Raw genomic sequence first — 18740 nt, forward strand, 5'->3', positions numbered from 1 at the left:
ACTTTGAGACGGTCGATGAAGTGATCTAATATCATCCGTTTTTATTGAATAGGGATATTCAAATTTTCATAAATGGTGTTTTGTCCATCTAGCTTCTTTTATACATGTAAATGTAAACATAATATAAAAATGCAACAAACTTTATAGGTGAACTTTAATAGCTAATCTTTTCACCACAACAGTAGATTTGTATAAAATTACGAATTAAATCCATCAATGAGATAGATTTTCTGCATGTTTGTTTGTTTGTTTTGTCTGTGTGCATATGAACACGACATTAAAAAAAAAAAAAAAAAAACAGAAGTAAGATAAATGAAATTGTGTGCATAATCCTATCATTATTGTAGATAATACAAAAACACAATTATCTCGATAAATGAAATTCACTATAATAATAATAAGCTAAACAGAATTAAAAAAAAAAGCGTTTGCTTAGAAAACATAGGGAAAAGAATTTTCAAAATAGCCTTAATTAAATTTATACATTAATGTAGAAATTTCAATAGTAATAAGTTATTTATGTGATGCAAGCTAAACATTACTACACGTAATTACTTCCTGCTATTTTACGGATTAGATGAAATTTATGTATACACATTCATTTTTTATTACAATTTCATTTATATTACAGATAGTGAAGAACCGTCCAAACATTTCTGTATTTTTTATCCCTAAAACAGTTTTTAATATATAACGACTTGTATATCCAAGGAAATAAAGCCATAAAAACAAAAGAAAGATTTAAAATGAGCCTCATAGTTTAAATCTCCAAGAACATGACAAAGAAACGCAATTCTTTTGATTAATTACTCAATACATGTCATCCCTCCTAACGTTATACTCTGATTAATTGCTCATTCTACAACTCAGATGTCAATTCCATTCGTGGTATAAAAATCATTACTTTTGATACAAAGTCAAGTATCCCGAATTTCAAGGGCGTTGTCGTTACAGAAAGACAACAAGTATCTCATGTTCCGGAAAGAACACAAAGACAAACGGAAGGACATTGGTCGGCAGAGCGTCTAATGAGCAAAATGTCGTTTTGTCCCACTAACCTGGGAATGACTACTTTTCTCGCTTCGCAAGTAATGAATAAGACAAATCTTTACATTATAAATTGAAGAGGACCCACTGTTCTGGATCGATGAAGATTTGTGAGGAGCTACATTTAGAGGTGTTATAAGGAACATATCCTTTGCCTGACATTCATTCTTACAGATATTTTCATCGAAGTCATGTCGTTACTCTTAGGTAAGTTCCGTTGAAATCTTTCCACTGTTTCAGCCAGAAAACTTTTGTTTAAACTGTATCATACAGCATTGCTTTATATTTTCTAAAAACTTTTCTCATCAGAAAACTAGTCTATGTCTAATCTGATTCATATAATATAGTTCGACATATAATTAAAATTATTCTACTTTTCCACTAAAAAACTTATATTGTTTCGTTTTAAATGTTTCCTTAAGGTGTTTATAAATTAACTTGCTATATATCTATATGAAAAACACATACGGGATTTTTTTTCTTTTTATTTATTTATTTTGGAAGAAAAAATATTCCTTTTCTTTTCTTTATTTATTAAAAAAAATTATTCATTCTTCGGGCAAAAAGTAAACAAATTTAAATTTTCAAAAATTTTCGTATTTTGCATGTTTATGACCTGAATGGAGACAAAATATACATACATTCAAAAGTTTCATATAAAATATATATAAAATTTAAATATAAAAATTCAAATTTTATAATGCCCATAATACTTGTAGTTTATTTTTAGCTTGCAAATAATTCTAGTTAACTTGGGATCATGTTACTAATTCAATTTGATTCTATTTTTTTCTTCAAACAACTGAATTTTTTTATATAATAAATGTTGTTATTGAACGCCTAAACGTCATATTTCATTTAACATGCATCAAATTATCGTATTTTTAAAGTTATAATTTAAAATTCAATAATAAATGTTATAATTTGAAACAAAAATTATATAGAATTTATTAACATCTCAAACGTTCTATGGATTCCTGATTGATCCCAGAACAGAACTTATTACTAAAACAAATGTCATCCTGTCAGATAACAAAGAAAACAAAACAGTTAAATATTTATTGTTTTGCATAGTCAAAGGCATAATTATAAAAAAATTGCAGAAAGAAATAATTTGAACAACTATTTGTATTTCTATATATCATAGAAACCAGTTAAATAATATGATAAAAATTTTAAATATGCCTTTAATTATTTGGTCTTTAATATAAATTAATCTTGAAGTTATATCTGAATAATTTCATTATTGTATATCTAATTATAATTAACTTTCATAAGGTTTCAGGATTAGATAATAACCCTCAGGTTTAGAAATATGTCATTTTGCGTTAACTTTTTAGAAAGGAAACATGAAATTAAATATATGAAAAAAGAGTGAATAGGGATACAGGTTTCTGAATAAATCAAAAAGATTTTTTTTAGTTAAAAAATTAAAAATAAAAATATTTCATAACGACAAAAGGATTTAAATATTTTAATGACAAACTTTTGAAAAAAAAAAGCCTAAAAATTAACAGAATAAAAATAAAATTTTACAGTAAACTTTAAAAACTTGTAACATATTATTACATATGCTATATTAAAAGTAAGTTCTTCTACATTCAAATTATACATAAACGAATGATTTTTAAACAAGTTGGTGAACTGCATTACTCAACTGTTATATATGACAATAAAAAAATAAATAACATCCAGCAGAAGAACATAAGCAGTAATGAAAATAATGGCAAAATATTATTTTCATGTAAAAAATGTCCCGTAATCACATGTACAAATCTCCGTGAAAGAATTTGTCGACACATGTTTATAAATCTGAATCTTTGGTAGAAGAATTACGTAAATGATATGAAAATTTCAACAATATTCATCAAACGAATTTTTCAGCCTGATGTTTTTTACATAAAGATTTTTTTTTCTGTTTCTTTACCTAATACAGCATTTTTCATGGAAATAAAACGCTTGCAAATTTGGGTAACTAATGATAAAAACAAACATTTTTTAGATATTTTTTTTGAAAATAAAAAATAGCGAGATGATATTTTAATTCAAATATTAATTAAAAATTCGTATTAATTCGATGATTAAAAACACAGTATATTTCTGTCAAATACTAAATTTTGTTTTAAAATTTAATACTTAATAGAAAATTATAAGAAAATGTATTGATAGTTATGAATTTTTGAAACGGACAGACATATAAACAGTTAATAATAAATCATTCTATCGACTGTTTATTGATAAAAATGAATGATATTAATTCCTTTACGACAGTATTCTTATGACAAGCAGATCATACTAAATTAAAATGCACATTGTTTTAAGTTTTTTCTTCTTCTTTGAGATAATCAGTGCATCCAAAAATTAAAATTAGCGTATTGTGCCCATTTAGTATATGCATTATTATTTTATTATTTTAATTTTTAGCCAAATATTCTATTTAATAAATTAATTATCAACAAAGTAACATAAGGGTTTTAGAAATTAAATTTTTGTTACAATTTGTGTAAATATTTCAACTTTGTTGAATTCATAGCAAATAATATTTAAAAGTTAACTTCAATGTTACCAGACATTATTTTATTATAGGATATCATTTCCTTTCGTTATTTTTATCATACGCGTTAACATGCATTATTATCGTATATGTCAAAATATACAACCTTTATTTAATCTTATCATATTCGTTATCATTCAGGATAAGAAAAACGCAATATGTTATCTTGCATGACATTACAAAATATTTCCAAAAATGTTAGAACGTATTTTTAAAAACAAGATGCCACTGTTTTCTTCATAAATTAAAGTTAATGTTATGATCCAATACGAGTATTCAACGGGTAGTTAAAAATCATTTGCTGTGTATAAAAACACTATTATAATATTTTTTTAATTTTAAATGAGTGCTGAAAAGAAGGATTACATTTCTAATTCTTATTACAAACTAGCTGTTTTTAACTACCATCTGGTTTGCCAAAGATTAATTACAGCTAAATTTTTAAACATTTATACAGCTTGATCTTGATAGATGCATCAGCAAAGGATTTTTTTAAAACTTCATATTTGATAGACATTTTCATTTAAATTATAAGTACAGGAAGTAGAATCGTTCAGCACTGAAATTTTATGTGTGCTATAGAATCTTTTTCGAGATTTGTGATATAATACAGAAGATTAGTCAATAAAAATTTCTCTCACTGCACTAAAGAAATAAGCAATTTTCAACTTATAAAAATAATATATATTTATATATCTTATTATATTAAATTAAAGTGTAACACCATTTAAAAATGAACGTACTTTTAAAAATTTCATAATTTCTTACTTGTGAAATTAAGCCTTTATTTTAAGTGCAACAAATTCCAATAGTGTACTTTAAATAGAAAAAGAACTTAGTACGAAAAAATAAGCCATAATGTCATATTTTCATCATTAAGAATAACACAAAATATAATGAAATATTAATAACAACAATAGAAACAATATTTCATTTAAATAATGAAATACAATGTAAAATACGCTCAAAATATTTTTTAAAAATATTGATTAAAAGCAGGAAAACATTATTCTTAAATAAAAACTGGTTTCATTGAAAGGATAATGTTTTGAATTTTAAAATGATGTAAAAATCTTTTTTGTGCAATAATATTTTTAAGTTGTGCTGCAAAAACGACAAAATTTCTCTTAATTTTAATTAATTAAAATTTTTAAAAATCGCTCTAGATTAAGATCAAATGGCCTGAGTATTAGAGCCAGACCATATATCTTTATTATGTTATACACATTCATCTTCATTGTTGTGGAGATAGACATAATAATATATTACACTTAGGGTAATTCAGATATTTTTTCTATTCACCTGATAGTGTAAACATCAATCCAAAAAATCGCCTAGATTTCCAGGAAATTGCAAAAATCTTTATGGGGTCTTATAGATTCTTTTTATATTGTTACAGAGCAATAAATAATCTAGAGAAGGAAGTTTTATGATAAAAATAAATAAACAAGGAATAAAAAGATGCAAAAAATAATAATAGTGACTATTATTTCAAGGGAAAAAAAGAAGCTCCTGATCGTGAAATATATAATATTAATCAGATTATACCAACTTCAGATTTCGGAAGTGATATTTAATTTCATTATATGTTTTTACAATGTATTAGTGGCTTTACTATATAATTTGCAAAATTAAGTTCCTCTCAAAGTAGAGTATTTACTAACTTGTTTTATGTAATTAGACAGTGCTATTTGCAAGCTTTTGTACAAATATAGTCAATTTTATTTATACCTTTTGATACTTTTCTTATGTGGAAAAACATTTTAAGCAAGCATTATATAGCAATTCATTTTAAAATAGTTATTCAGCAAACTCTTTACAAAATAATAATTATTATTTTATTCTAAAGTTATTTATTTCCATATTTATTGTTTGTAATTTTTAAAGAATCTAAAGGAATAATAAGAATCTGAAGCTTTATTAATGTTTGACGGCTTTCAATACTGTTTTACTCAAACCCGATTTTGGTCGAGAATAACATTTTAAGATTTAATGAAAAAAATAATCTGTTCACTTAATTTTTTCTATTTCATTTAAATTCAATCACAGAAGATATTAAACTTATACAATGTTTTTTTTTTATCTTTTAAAATTAGTTCCTTCTATAATCATCGCCAGTATAAGTTGCATTTTGGCTAGCAACGTAAATGATACCGAACATAGGACACCTCTACACGCTCAATTTTCAAGACGTCCTGCTGGTGAGTATTATCAGTTTGCTTCCTCTTATCTTTATAACATTTTATCAATATTAGAAGGTCATTTCATTTGCAGAAAAAATATTATATCCACACACATATACACACACACGCACACACACAAAACCTTACGGAAGAAACCTACTAGTAATAAAATTTCTTGAATTTTCATCATTGTTTCATAATGTGAAGATGTTTTTCAAAGTTTTCTTATAATAACATCTTAAGAAGTCTTTCAATAAAAGGCAAGAAAAGCTACCATCGTTGTATTTAAGTATTGTTCTATAAAAAAATTCTTAAATCGGGGGAAAAAAATAAAAATACTTGGAAATTCTTAAATTCTTAATACTTGGAAAAATTTTTAAACCGGAGAAAAAATAAAAAAAAATACTTGGAAATTATTTATTTAAAGTTAAAAAAAAATTCAGGTATCTATATAAGATAATTCGAGTTTTTTTTTATTGTTTCTGGAAAATGATCATTTCTTTTTCCAAAAGTCTGTGAGCTTTATTATTATTGAATTATAGGAAAAATACTTAAAATAAATGTATTATAGAATAATTAATTCCAAATAATATATTTTGAATTTATTGTATACAAATATACGATACAATATTTGATCTGGTAGCTGTATGTCAACCGGTCTGGCTGTGTAGCACCAACATATAAACACACGAGCACCTTCATTAGATAAAGATAAAAATAACGATTTTAAAAAGCTTTCTTTAAAATATTAAACTTTAATCCTCGTACATTAAAGTAAAGTACATTTTCAAAGTAAAAAACACGAAGAATTAGTTTCTCCCCCCTTTTTTTTTGCTGTAAGCATGAATTAAGCTATAAATAGCCTTAATTAGTTTTTGAACATCACTTTTCAAAGTTTAAAACAATTTCATTGTAACAAATTCGTATACAAATATACGATCAAAGTAATATTAAGCGAAACATTATTTGGGCATTATACTAAATATGCAAATTTTGTTTTCATATTTGGAAGTATTGGGAACTTGAATCTCCAGAATTTATTGTTTAAAGAAAACGTAAACATAAGAGAGTCAGTAATTAATTTTTTTCTTTCTGTTGTAGCTATATTTACTAATATCTAAAAACTAGTATACACTATTAAGATCTATTCAAAACTATTTATCGTCCAAGTTGATCAAGCAGAAGAATACTAACGATCTTAAAATCAGTGCACATTATTAAAGGTAATAAAAATTGTATTGTTACCTAACTGATCATGATGACAATAATATAAACGAAAATAAAAAAAAAATGAAATAAAATGTAAATCAATTGATAATAGTGATGAAAGGCGACAAAAAAATTAATTCTTGTAGATTAAAATTCTTCTTTCTTAATTTATTAAATTCAATGCTGCTTTCACTTTTGTAGGAACGATTTCAAAGCATTAATTATTGGTTAAAATATGTTGATCCTTGCTATCAAAAAGTGTAAAAATTTATCTGCTTAGCTCTAATTTTACTATAGACAGTTAGCATATTTATTAAAGTTGGAATTTCGATTTTCATTCATTTTTTTTGTAATATATTTTGTATAATATTACAAAACAATAGTTGAGTAATATTACAAGCTCTTTGGTAATAAATTTTTTTTTTACATTTTTTAAGCACTTAATTAATTAATTCTGAACTATGGATAGTATATTCTTAAAAAGGAAGTACTAATTTATCGTATGTTCTGTCTTGATATAATAAACATCGTTGGCAAGCAGAAAGATCACAAGATTATGTCTTCAGGATTTAAGGCTAACTGTAAGATAAAATCTCGCATCAAATCATATTTGCATTGAAATCGCTCTGAGCTAAGGCAGTTCCTAAGATATCAGACAGAGAAATACCAATAAATTTAAAATCTAACTCGTTTTTGTTGTAATTAAACGACTAAGAAATTTTATAAATTTGCACCATTTTAAGTTAAAGAAGGAAAAATGAATCACCCATTTTTATTTTCTGTCGTCGTTATTCATGTAAACACTAAATAAAAATGAAATTTCTTTGGAACACTTTTATTTAAATTAAAAAGTTTTCCGCTCTTTAAATTATTTAACACAACGTATATATAATTATAAGCAAATATTGTCTTATTATATTGATTTGAAAATAAATTTGGCTTCCTCAATGCTCTAGATACACTACATCAAAATATATCGACATATATCTACCATTCAGGTCATTCCCTCTTGCTTTTACTCTTTTGTATCCAAAGTATACGAAGAGAAAATAAAGTAATCGTAAAAAAAAAGAGAGAGAGAAAATCGACTTCGAGTTTTTGAAAAATTTCCGCATTCTAAACCTTCCTAAATAATAATAATAATAATAAAGCATTTTTAGAATTGCTTGTCTATCTATGCATGAGATAACTCAAAACCACTTTGAATGGGAAAGCTGAAATTTGGAATGCAGACCTAACCCCAAAATGTAGATTTCTATGAAAATACGCACAAAATCCGTCGGAGGGAAATCTGCCTTTTCCCCTCTCTTTCCCTGTGTATTTGAACATGGTAACTTAAAAATGCGAAGAGTCTTATAGATCAATTCCATTGTATTGTTTTATGATCAGTAATATATATGTATGAATTAAATATTAGACTAAATCTGTCATTTGGCTGATTATCTATCAATCTTTATATGCCTCTATCTAAATCTAATAACTCAAAGAAAACACAAAGATTTATATGAATGAAATTAAGTTTGTAACTTAAGGCTAAAATTACAGATATGTATTAAAATTTAGAGATAATCGATTGAAAAGGAAGATGTTTAAATTTCATATTGGATTTTCTCCCTTACACAAGCAACAGTCCTACTAGGGGCATCTCATATGAGAAACTTTCTGTATGATGACTGGTTCTCGCCACTTTGGTGTGTACAGAAGTGGTATGAGATTGGCTACGCTCTTCCAATGACGGGAATGGTTGTAAGGGTTTTAGATTTCAACCATAGTTCCTGTTTAACCTGTAAGCCTGTCTTCGGATGAGTCGAAATAGCCATTTTTAGTTACACTATGAAATACAAAACATATTTCGTTAAACATATTACATGTATATTACGTTGGTTGTACGTGGGAGGGGAGAATGCCCTTTGCTGTGACTTCCGAGGTTTTACTTCCAATCTCATTACGCTCCTCAAACGTTCAAAGGATGCAGACTCGTATTAGTAGAACCAAAAAAATTGATTTATTGTCTAAGTATAAGAGACGATTGAGGTTTCACTTTGCAATAACCCATGCTTTCAAAATATTTCCTTCAAAAAGGAATAAAAATTGCTATTTATAAATGACATTTGTTTCTGGAACACTAATTAATCCACTAAAACATATTAATTCACAAACAAGAGATCCGTGAAATAATAAGCTTAATATGCTAGTATTATTTAAATTCGTGATGTTTTGCTATATTGATTATTTTCATATATTTCTTTCACATAGGATCAATGGTTAAAGGTTTACCCGGATTTGAATCTGTGTTAGGAGTGATGGGGCCACTTGCTTTAGCAGCTATGGTCTCTCTGCCTTTCGTAGCGCCTGCAGCAGCTGCTTTGCTACCTCTCGCATCTCTCTCAAATATGTTCGGCAGACGAAGAAGACATTTGGACGATCCAAAAGACATGTATCCAGAAACAGAAGCATTACTACGCCGTATTCACGCAGCAGCGATTCGTAGGAATGTTCACTAAACTGCATCCATTTAGAATGAACAGAGATTCAAAGAAGATAAAAAATTGCAAGCTGATGGAAATTGTAGAACAAAATTTTCCAAATTGCAAGGGATTAAGAATATATAAGATAAGACAAAAAGACATAAGTTGAAATAAGTTAAGGTAATAGATTCTTGTCTTTGTTATGGTACCGAGGGTATGTAGAGTTGTTGTACTTAACTTTATTGTACAAAAGTTGTGAAGGATAATGTATTATGTATATATAGAATATGTTGATGAATGTGATTTTTTTATGTAGTATATGACCATCCATACTTCTAGAATAATATATGGTTCGTCATTTCCTAAATAGTCCTAATAGTTCGTCATAGTCCTAAAATTCAAAAGCATTCGATTAAAAGTTCTAAAATGAATTTTCAAAACAATAAATTGATATCTTCAGCATTCTTAAATAATGAAATACAGAATGTATTTCCAAAAAAGCATGCAAGATAATAGTTTTTTAATTTATTTATGAAATAATAATAATATTTAACACAGCTCATAAAAGAAAACCCAAAAAGATCTCGCAAGTTTTCGAATCTTTTCTTAAAAACTTGCTACATACGAACTTGAAATGAACGTAAATGACTTGAATATATTTTAAAAATTTTTTCTTTGTATATTAAATGATTAAATGTTTTTTTTTACATATTTTCATATAGATTTACATTTAAGACTTGTCATTAAGTGCCGTTTATATATTTCATCCCTTTTATATGCCTATTTCAGATATTTATTTTTAACCCAAATGTAATCATTATATTTGTGATAATTTGATCTCTGTATTATTTCTTCAAAAACACATTATTTCCCTCTTAAAGAAATATGAGAGTTATTCAAGGAAATTGAAAGCAGATTCGAACACAACGAAGTGTAATTAAGATGTAGGTTTAATTCATCTGACTTTAAGAGTAACATTTTAAAAATCATATAATTACAAAAATGATATGTATGTAGAAAATGTATTTAATATTGTCGCATAACGAACATGTATATAAATACTATAACTAAAGCAATGAAAAATGTTGTTGTGAGATATAGATAATAAAATATTTTTATAACTTCATTAGAATTAGAGAAATAAAATTGAAAATATTGAAAAGTATATTTTATAAATATCAAAATGACGTAAGAACTGCTTTTGAAATACTTTAGATTCAGAAATTATTCGGAAAAACATAGAAATTTCGATTAATTTTTAATTAAGTCTAATTAAAGTGTAGGTAAACTCATTCTAGTGAGCACATACAACTCAAAAAACAACTATATGCAAAATTTGGTAGTTCTGACTTCAACGATAAGTATTATAGAGCAGGTTGGAGGATTTTTGTATGATGCAAGTCGTATGGCGCATTATGTGATTTATAACATCGAGACAAAAATTATCCCATTAAATGTATGAAATTATACAGAATATATACGTTTAGAGACATTTTATTGTGCTTCCTTTCACGGAAGCCACAGAATTTGACTAATTAATTTTGTTTTTTATAATTTTAAATAAATTTATAATTTGTAAATTGTAAATTTCTTCATACAGTGAAACGCAAAAGTTGTCTACATTCACATAAACTATACTAATACATTACTATTAAAAAAATGATGAAATAATAAATATTATAGTATAAATTAAAATTTTCGAGAGTGTTAATAATTCAAAAGTAATTATTCCATTTTCCAAAATGTTAGAAACACTAATTTCATTTTTTTATATGCATACCAGCAAATGAAGACAAAGTTTTTTTTAATTATTTGTTTTGAAGCTGGAAAAAGTTTTCATGACTTTTAGTCATATATATTACTGGAGAATAAAGCAAACTCTTTCATAGCACAAGTTTAATTGAATTAAGTGGAATTTATTGGTATTAAACCAAGTTAAAATTCTGAAGTAAAAATTACTTCGGGTGAATGAATTAAAGCGAACCAAAATGCATTTGAATTGAATAAATATAAAAGAAGGGAATGAATTTATGATAACATGATACTTACAAAATGCATCGGTTTGAATTAATTTTATGATCCATTATTTATCATTCTAAAGGAAAAAAAGACGTTAAATCATTAAAACAATTAGATTATGTATACTTTGGTATTAAAATTTTTCATAGACAGATAGCATTCAGTTGCGTTTTAACACTGCATTAACATTTTTCATGTGATTGTGACCTATGTCCATTGAATCAATCGCATTTGTAGACTCCACATAAAATTTATTTTTCTTCTTCTGAGAAATTTATTTTTCTGACATGCTCTTGCTGGAACAAAAAAGAATAATTTAATTTTAATAATTTTTTTTAATTTCTTAAAAATATTTCCACAAAGGTATCAATTTACTAGTAAAAAAGATTCTGTTCTTGGAGATTTTGTATTCGAATTAAATTGCTTTGAAGCGGAGGAATCTAAAAATCATCAGAGAAGTCATTGCTAGGTTATTGTAGAGAAAAATGTAATATAAAATAAAAATTGTTAAAAAAAGTAAAAAAAAATGAAGAAAAATATTTTAACAGCATAGTTATAATTCTTTAAGAGTTAAAAAAATATTTTACTTTAAAAATATTTTTAAATATTTGAGACATCAGCGAACAATTAAACTACCTTTATTATATTACTTTTGAATTGCAAGCAAAATAAAATATATTGTTGTATATCATTAAATATCATAATCAAATAGATTATTTTTCTCAATTCAAAAATGGTTCGGCCATTTTTAAGCCTACAAATGGCGATATTAAAAATTTTTCTTTATTTCTTACAAATTTTTTGGAGCAAATTTATCATTTCTTCCTTTTTAATTAATAGATATCTTCTTTTCTCAAGTATTATTAATAAAATACAATTTAATCAATTTTTATTTTAATAAAAAAAACAATTTAATTACTGAGAACCTGTAAACGATTAAAAAATGTATGATTAGAAGCATTTTATATTTTTTTTAGTTCTTTACTAGCGAATTTTAATTAACTTTAATGAACCTTTTGAAGTAAGTTTAGTAATCTCTTAAAAATTATTTATTTATACTAGCGTTAAATTTTAGAATTGATTTAGAATAAAAGTTAATGAAAAAAGTCACTTAAGAATATATTGTTATTTATATTGATGATCTATTATATTATGTGACAACATTTTTGTAATTTAATAAAGATTTTTTGTATTTTGATCGTGGATTGTGTTTCCTTTTTTATCTAATTAATTTTCTAATAAATATGTAATGAATTAGATTTTATAATTAGTGATCTACTTTGTTAAAAATGAAATAAATTGAATGAGGCTCCTTAAAAGAAAATGTAACAATTTTTTTTTTCAAGATTGGAATTATTAGTTATGCATTCTATTGATTTCGAATAAACCTTGTTTCATTCTTTTTCAACCTAGAAGAATTATGTAATTTCTTCTATCATGAAACTCTTCAACAATTTTTGTACAAGATATAGTTTTTCTTACCATTTCTTCCATTATACCAACCAAACGGCTGTGCTTTGTTGAATGTCCATGATCTACAAATGAATTGAATTCTGCCAAATACTTTTTACTTTCTCGATTGTAGTATAGAGAAAGTTTCGCAACCGTAAAAAAATTCGAATTCGAGATTTTAGCTAACTCTACTTTTTAGATCTCTCCGAGTTAAAAATAACAACAACAACAACACATTATTAGAAAATGTCCATCTGTGACAAAAGTAACTCAAACTTAAAATTTTGAGCAAATTCGGCCACCAGCCTCACAGTTCTTTCCACTGCTTGCATGTGACAAGGAAGCCAAGGAAAGTCGATAATCGAGTTCCCTATACTATTTGGTTCAGTTTCAGATGCCTTCTGTATAAAGTTTTAACTTAATATTAAACCGCACAGACACTTGGCAATTTTCTCGCTTCTTGTCTATTTAATGGATCTGATTGGCTTGCCACTTTTTGTAAAGAACACTGTTGTTCTTCAGCATCGTCATTGTCGCCAGTAATCGTTCCTGATGCACTAGTATTTTTTACCTGTTCTTGATTTTACCTAACTATTATCTGTAGTTCTTTACTCTTTCTTGATTCTTTCTTCTTCAAAGCGCATGTGTTTTAGGATATCAATATTACTAATAACCATTTTCCTGTTAGAGCGTTTATCATTTAGAAACTTTTATTCCATTTTTTTTCTCTTTTATACGCTAGCAATGTCAAATAAACATCTAGTTTCTTCTCTAAATTCTGTGAGGCTGGAATCAAACCTATCTGAACACTTTCTAATTTTAGACTTTAATCAATTCCTGTACTTAGCATGATAAGTTTTTATCATTTGTGAAATTCTTTTGCTAGAAGCAACGGGAATAGAAGATCTGGACTATATTTGTTCTATTATGGGAACTAAAGTGTTACATATTTTGCTTACAGAAGGATCCTTCTCTGAAGAAATTCTGAGGTTATTTCTAATGTAACAGTAGCACTAGATTCGTATGTAGTCAGTCCAACTTCAAGCAAATTACTTAATTTCCCGAAAATAGAGCACTCCGATATTTGTCTTGTCTTCACTAATTTAGATTGAGCAATTTTTACTCACAGCAAACTACATAAGCACACAAACTAACAAATCAGTTATTTTAAACACAATAGACGGAGCGGCGATGCCAACTCAACTGAACTCGTCAAAGCTACTGATTTAAAACCAGCTCTCTCCTTGTCACCGGACGCAGACAAATCTCCGCTTTACCTCAATAACAACAGTTCCAGCGACGAATTAGTGCCATGCCAATGCAATAGTAAAACTGTTTTTATACTTTTATTCATATGACAAACGCCTATTTAAAGCTTTTTATTTCATAATCGAAGCAAAAGTAAAAAGTTGCAAAAAGTATGTTTTTAAGAAACTTTAACGTCCTTGTGGTACTTCAAGATGTACTTCAATATTTTTTATAATTTTTATTATCTTATCATACCAAAAAGCAACTTTTCTGCACTATTACAAATTAAAAATTAAAAGTTGATTATTTCGTAAAAAAAACGTTTAAATGAAGCAAAAATTTCAATTTTATGAAATTTTAACGATTTTGCGGCACCTCAAGACCTACTCTAATATTTTTCATATTTATAATTTATTTTATCTACACCAAAAAGCACCTTTTCTGCGCTATTACAAATTAAAAATCAAAAATTGATTTTTCCGTTCCACCCTAATGGACACCTATCAAATTTTGGGCCAAATCCAACAAGGAATCGACCGTCGGGTAGTCTGTACTTTCAGGATCATGTAAACTCGATAACTGAAAAACGAAATATGACTTCAATATATAAAATTTGGCACGGGATTTTATGACTACAAGTGAATTTTTGTGTCAAATTTTGGTTTCAATCTGTGTGAAAAATGTGTCTGACACACAAATTCGTGTTTTAGGTATTATTAACCGCATGCCAAGGATTTTATCGCCAAAAAACTCTCCAAGCTTGATAAGAAAAATTTAATAAAAATGCTAAATTCACGCTAAAAGTTAATATTTTGTAACAACTGTACCGCCAATGATGCCATTTAAGGCATTCTCTGGGATTCCAGCTTTATGAGAGAGTATGCGAGAAAGTTCTGGAGAGACCCCTCCAGCTGGTTATAATTTGCTTCGCAACGAAATAGAATTGTTTCTAAATTTTGCAAAATTTTTGTTTTCTCTAGAAAAAGAATTGTAAGCTTTAAAATTTGAAAGCTTTAATGAATCTTGATATTTTAGACTTCTCTAAGTTCGAAAAAATTGCTTTTCTGAAATTTTTTTGGATTTCTATTCATAGAGATATGAGCAAGATATCTTAAAAAGATAATGAGAAAATGGAATAAAAATTTTTAATGTTACCTATATTAAAAATTGTATACTTATTTCAATTTTTTTATTATTAAATTGATCTATGAGAAGAACTTTTCTAAAGATATGTTAAATATTTCTAATTTTGATCTGAAACTAAACTTACAAAACTGGAACAGTCTTTTAGGTATTTCATTAGCATGCTCATTCGAGCTAAATGAATATAATTTGAATATAAACAGTGAGGGATATAGCGACAAAGACTGTTATCCCATAGGAGCGAAAAAGCTACAATGTATATCAAAATATTTGTGGACTTGAATAAAGATGTTTAGATGATGTTTGTGACAAAAGAAAGGCAAAAGAAATATTCTGCTGTTCGATGTTAAGTTTTTTTTCTTGAGCGCTTCTCTGTAGACTGTATATTTGAACAATTTAACAAGATGTGGGAAATGTCGTTGCATTTGATGCTCAAGGAGTTGCCTGAGAGATTGAACTTGTGAAGAAGACTTGGAGTCATGATCATTTTACAAATCACCCATGCAATAAGTTTATCTTGAACTCTACTTCTTGTCCAATTAGTGATTGTGCTGATGTCTGGGAAATCCCCGATCAAAGCCAGATATCTGCACCTATGATAATTATTTGGGGCGATTTGGATAGAGATCTTTCTCAGATTGGAGATCATATCCTCCGGGGAGATTCACTATATGAATGGTGTGAATTCCTTGACTGCTTTTGTAAGAGCTTCTGCTTTTTCGTTCCATACGATACCTGAGTGGTCAGGTACTGATAAAAGAGAGGTTTTTATTGGTTCAGATTTTTCCTTGTGTAAATTTTTGAAGCTAGTCGTCGAATGAATTTAGGCGAATGGAAATTGTTGTTTTTAAGTGCAATCAAAGCAGAATAAATGTCCGAATGAATCAGGATATCTTTATTTGAGGCTGTCAGTTCATCTAGAGCTTGGAAGATCGCTAAAACTTCAGCTGCAAATATGGAGTTTATGGCATGAATGCGATAAATAAATTTCTGAATGCAAGAAATACCAGCAATTTAGGTGAGGTGCTGTGATTTTGAACCGTAAATGGCTATGATGAAATGATTCGGAAATGTGTTCTGGATGAATTCAGTGAAGTTTGCTGCGATGACAGAAGCTGGGAATTCTCTGTTTTGGAAACCAAAATCATTCAAAAAAATTTCACAAAGATCGGGGCTAGAATGGTACGCTTTAATAATTAAATTCTTTTCATGCGCATTGCTATTTCATCCTGTAAAATTTAAATACATTTATTTGTGTTTAAATTATTGTGCCTTTAATGAAAGTTACACTTTAAAGAAATTGCAAAAATCAGAGGAGAAATAATTAGGCAATCAAACTGATTAAGAAAAGGTAACTTTTTGAATTTTAAGAAGATAAAAGTATAGTTTTCTTTCAATAATACATTTCAGAGATGTCGTTAAAAACACCAAAAGAAAGTAATAAAAAAGTAATGGCAAACTATCTGTGTGAAGTGATTCATGATGTGTTTAGGATAATTTAATTAGGGTTAACTGAAATCATTTTGTTGCCAAATTTATAGACGTAGGCATTTTCTCTCATGTTATAAGCGATAACTTCTCTGTTAGCACAATTAATTAATAATTTTATGATGTTTCTCAATGTTCTGAATGTTTTATGTGAAGATATCATAGCAATTTTGTAAAGTATCTTGTTCCGTGGTTGTGTTACGGGGGGCATACGAGAAAATTGAGGGAAGAAACTCATTGTTATTAATGTAATCTAAATAGCGGAAATTTTCGAAGAATTTTTGACACATTCACAGAAGACAGGGAAAAGAAGATCCTTAAAATATTATAATATATTAATAAGCATAAAGTTATTGCAATCCCAGGTATCGTTCAGCAGTAACGAGTATTTCGTAAGTCAACTCTTCATTTCCTTTGGGGTAATTTAGAGGAAGCTTCACGTTTATTTCCTGTTCCAAATTAGCTAATTAATCAAATATTTTATTACTTTGGCTTCAATTTCATGGGATATCACATATAACAACTATTTGCTTCCCTAAACGGGGAATAATTTATAATCACTCTACTACCAATTTTGTAAAGAAAAGAATGAAAAAAATGGAAAATAAGCTTTTATAAAAATAAGAAGGAGTACTCCCCGCAAAACTTTCCCTGATAAGAATAAGGATTTTATCTGATAAGTATAATATTTCTACTCCCCACTGTATAAATTTATGATTATTGAGCAAGACTGTGAACACCATGAGTTCTCAAATTTTATTTTTGAACTCCCGTATAAGTGTATTTCCCAATATAGTAAATACATCCAGTATAGTAAATCCCAGTATACTGGTACTTGTGCATTAATGCCCAAGTACTAGTTTTGGTAATGTTGGACAAATTGGTGAACAATAGTTAAGAAATATCGATATTTGATGTAAATGTAGTTACAAATTTTGGCAATTTTTTTCTCTTTCGATTGATCACTAGCATTTGGCTAAAACGCAAATTCCAAGAAATCAAATATGTATTTTGGACGCCCTTTTTCCGAAACCAAAATCTGACATATAATTGTAGTCCAAGATCACAAATCAATTTCATTTATTTAAGTCATTGTGTTTTGGATTCATCGCGTTTACATTTATTCCAACGCAGAGAATAACCAATAGACGATTATTCCTTTTTGTTTACCTTCCAGTTAGTTCTTCCCAAGTCTCAGTAAAGTAACAAAGAAAATACTCTTTAATAGACTCAACGACCATGTCGAAGATCAGATCACCATTTCAATTTGGCTTTCAAAAAAATCTGTTCTACTAATGGGTTTCCTCTTAGGTAGATTGAGAGTGTCAGACAAGGCTTTGGTAACCACCAAGATACTGGAGCAGTTTTTCTGGATATTGCTAAAGTATTTGACCGAGTTTGGATTGATGGGCTCATATACAAAATGATTCGCGTTAAAATACATGATGGTTCGATTAAACTTTCTCATCATATCTGTATAATAATCAGTTAATCGTAGGTTAAGAACTCGCTCTCGAAATCAAGAAATATCCACACTGGAATATTTTAGAACTTTAAACTCGGTCCCATGTGCTTTAATATTTATATCAATGATATCTCTAAATTCCAGTCCAGCTTATTTGCTGACGATGCAGCACTGATCTGTACAGCCAGTGATCTCAAATTCATCCAGTAAAAACTCACCGATCATCTTAAAATAATTAAAAAGTGGCTAATTTAGTGGAAAATCCAGACCATGATCAGAAAATGTCAAGCCATTTATTTCTCCTGGAAATGAGCCCCTCTCCCCACCAAATTTGTTCCGGGAAAAAATACCATGGAACAATGAAATAGTTCAAGGCAAATATGGCTATCTTGGCGTCACACTGGGTAAACACTTAATCTTTAAAAAAATACAAAAATCAAATCAAGAATAGCAAAAGAAGCTTT

General features: G+C 27.6%; 1 protein-coding gene across 1 annotated transcript; it reads left to right on the forward strand.

Annotated features, from left to right (window-relative positions):
• The first annotated feature begins 1230 nt into the window (after window positions 1-1230).
• Window positions 1231-9497, forward strand: LOC129962245 (uncharacterized). Its single transcript, XM_056075986.1, has 3 exons — window positions 1231-1254; window positions 5698-5802; window positions 9250-9497. Exons 1-3 carry the CDS (start codon window positions 1239-1241, stop codon window positions 9495-9497), a joined length of 369 nt encoding a protein of 122 aa, XP_055931961.1. The 5' UTR covers window positions 1231-1238.
• The last annotated feature ends 9243 nt before the right edge of the window (window positions 9498-18740 follow it).

The sequence above is a fragment of the Argiope bruennichi genome, chromosome 2 (assembly GCF_947563725.1).
Source record: "Argiope bruennichi chromosome 2, qqArgBrue1.1, whole genome shotgun sequence".
NCBI lineage: Eukaryota > Metazoa > Arthropoda > Arachnida > Araneae > Araneidae > Argiope > Argiope bruennichi.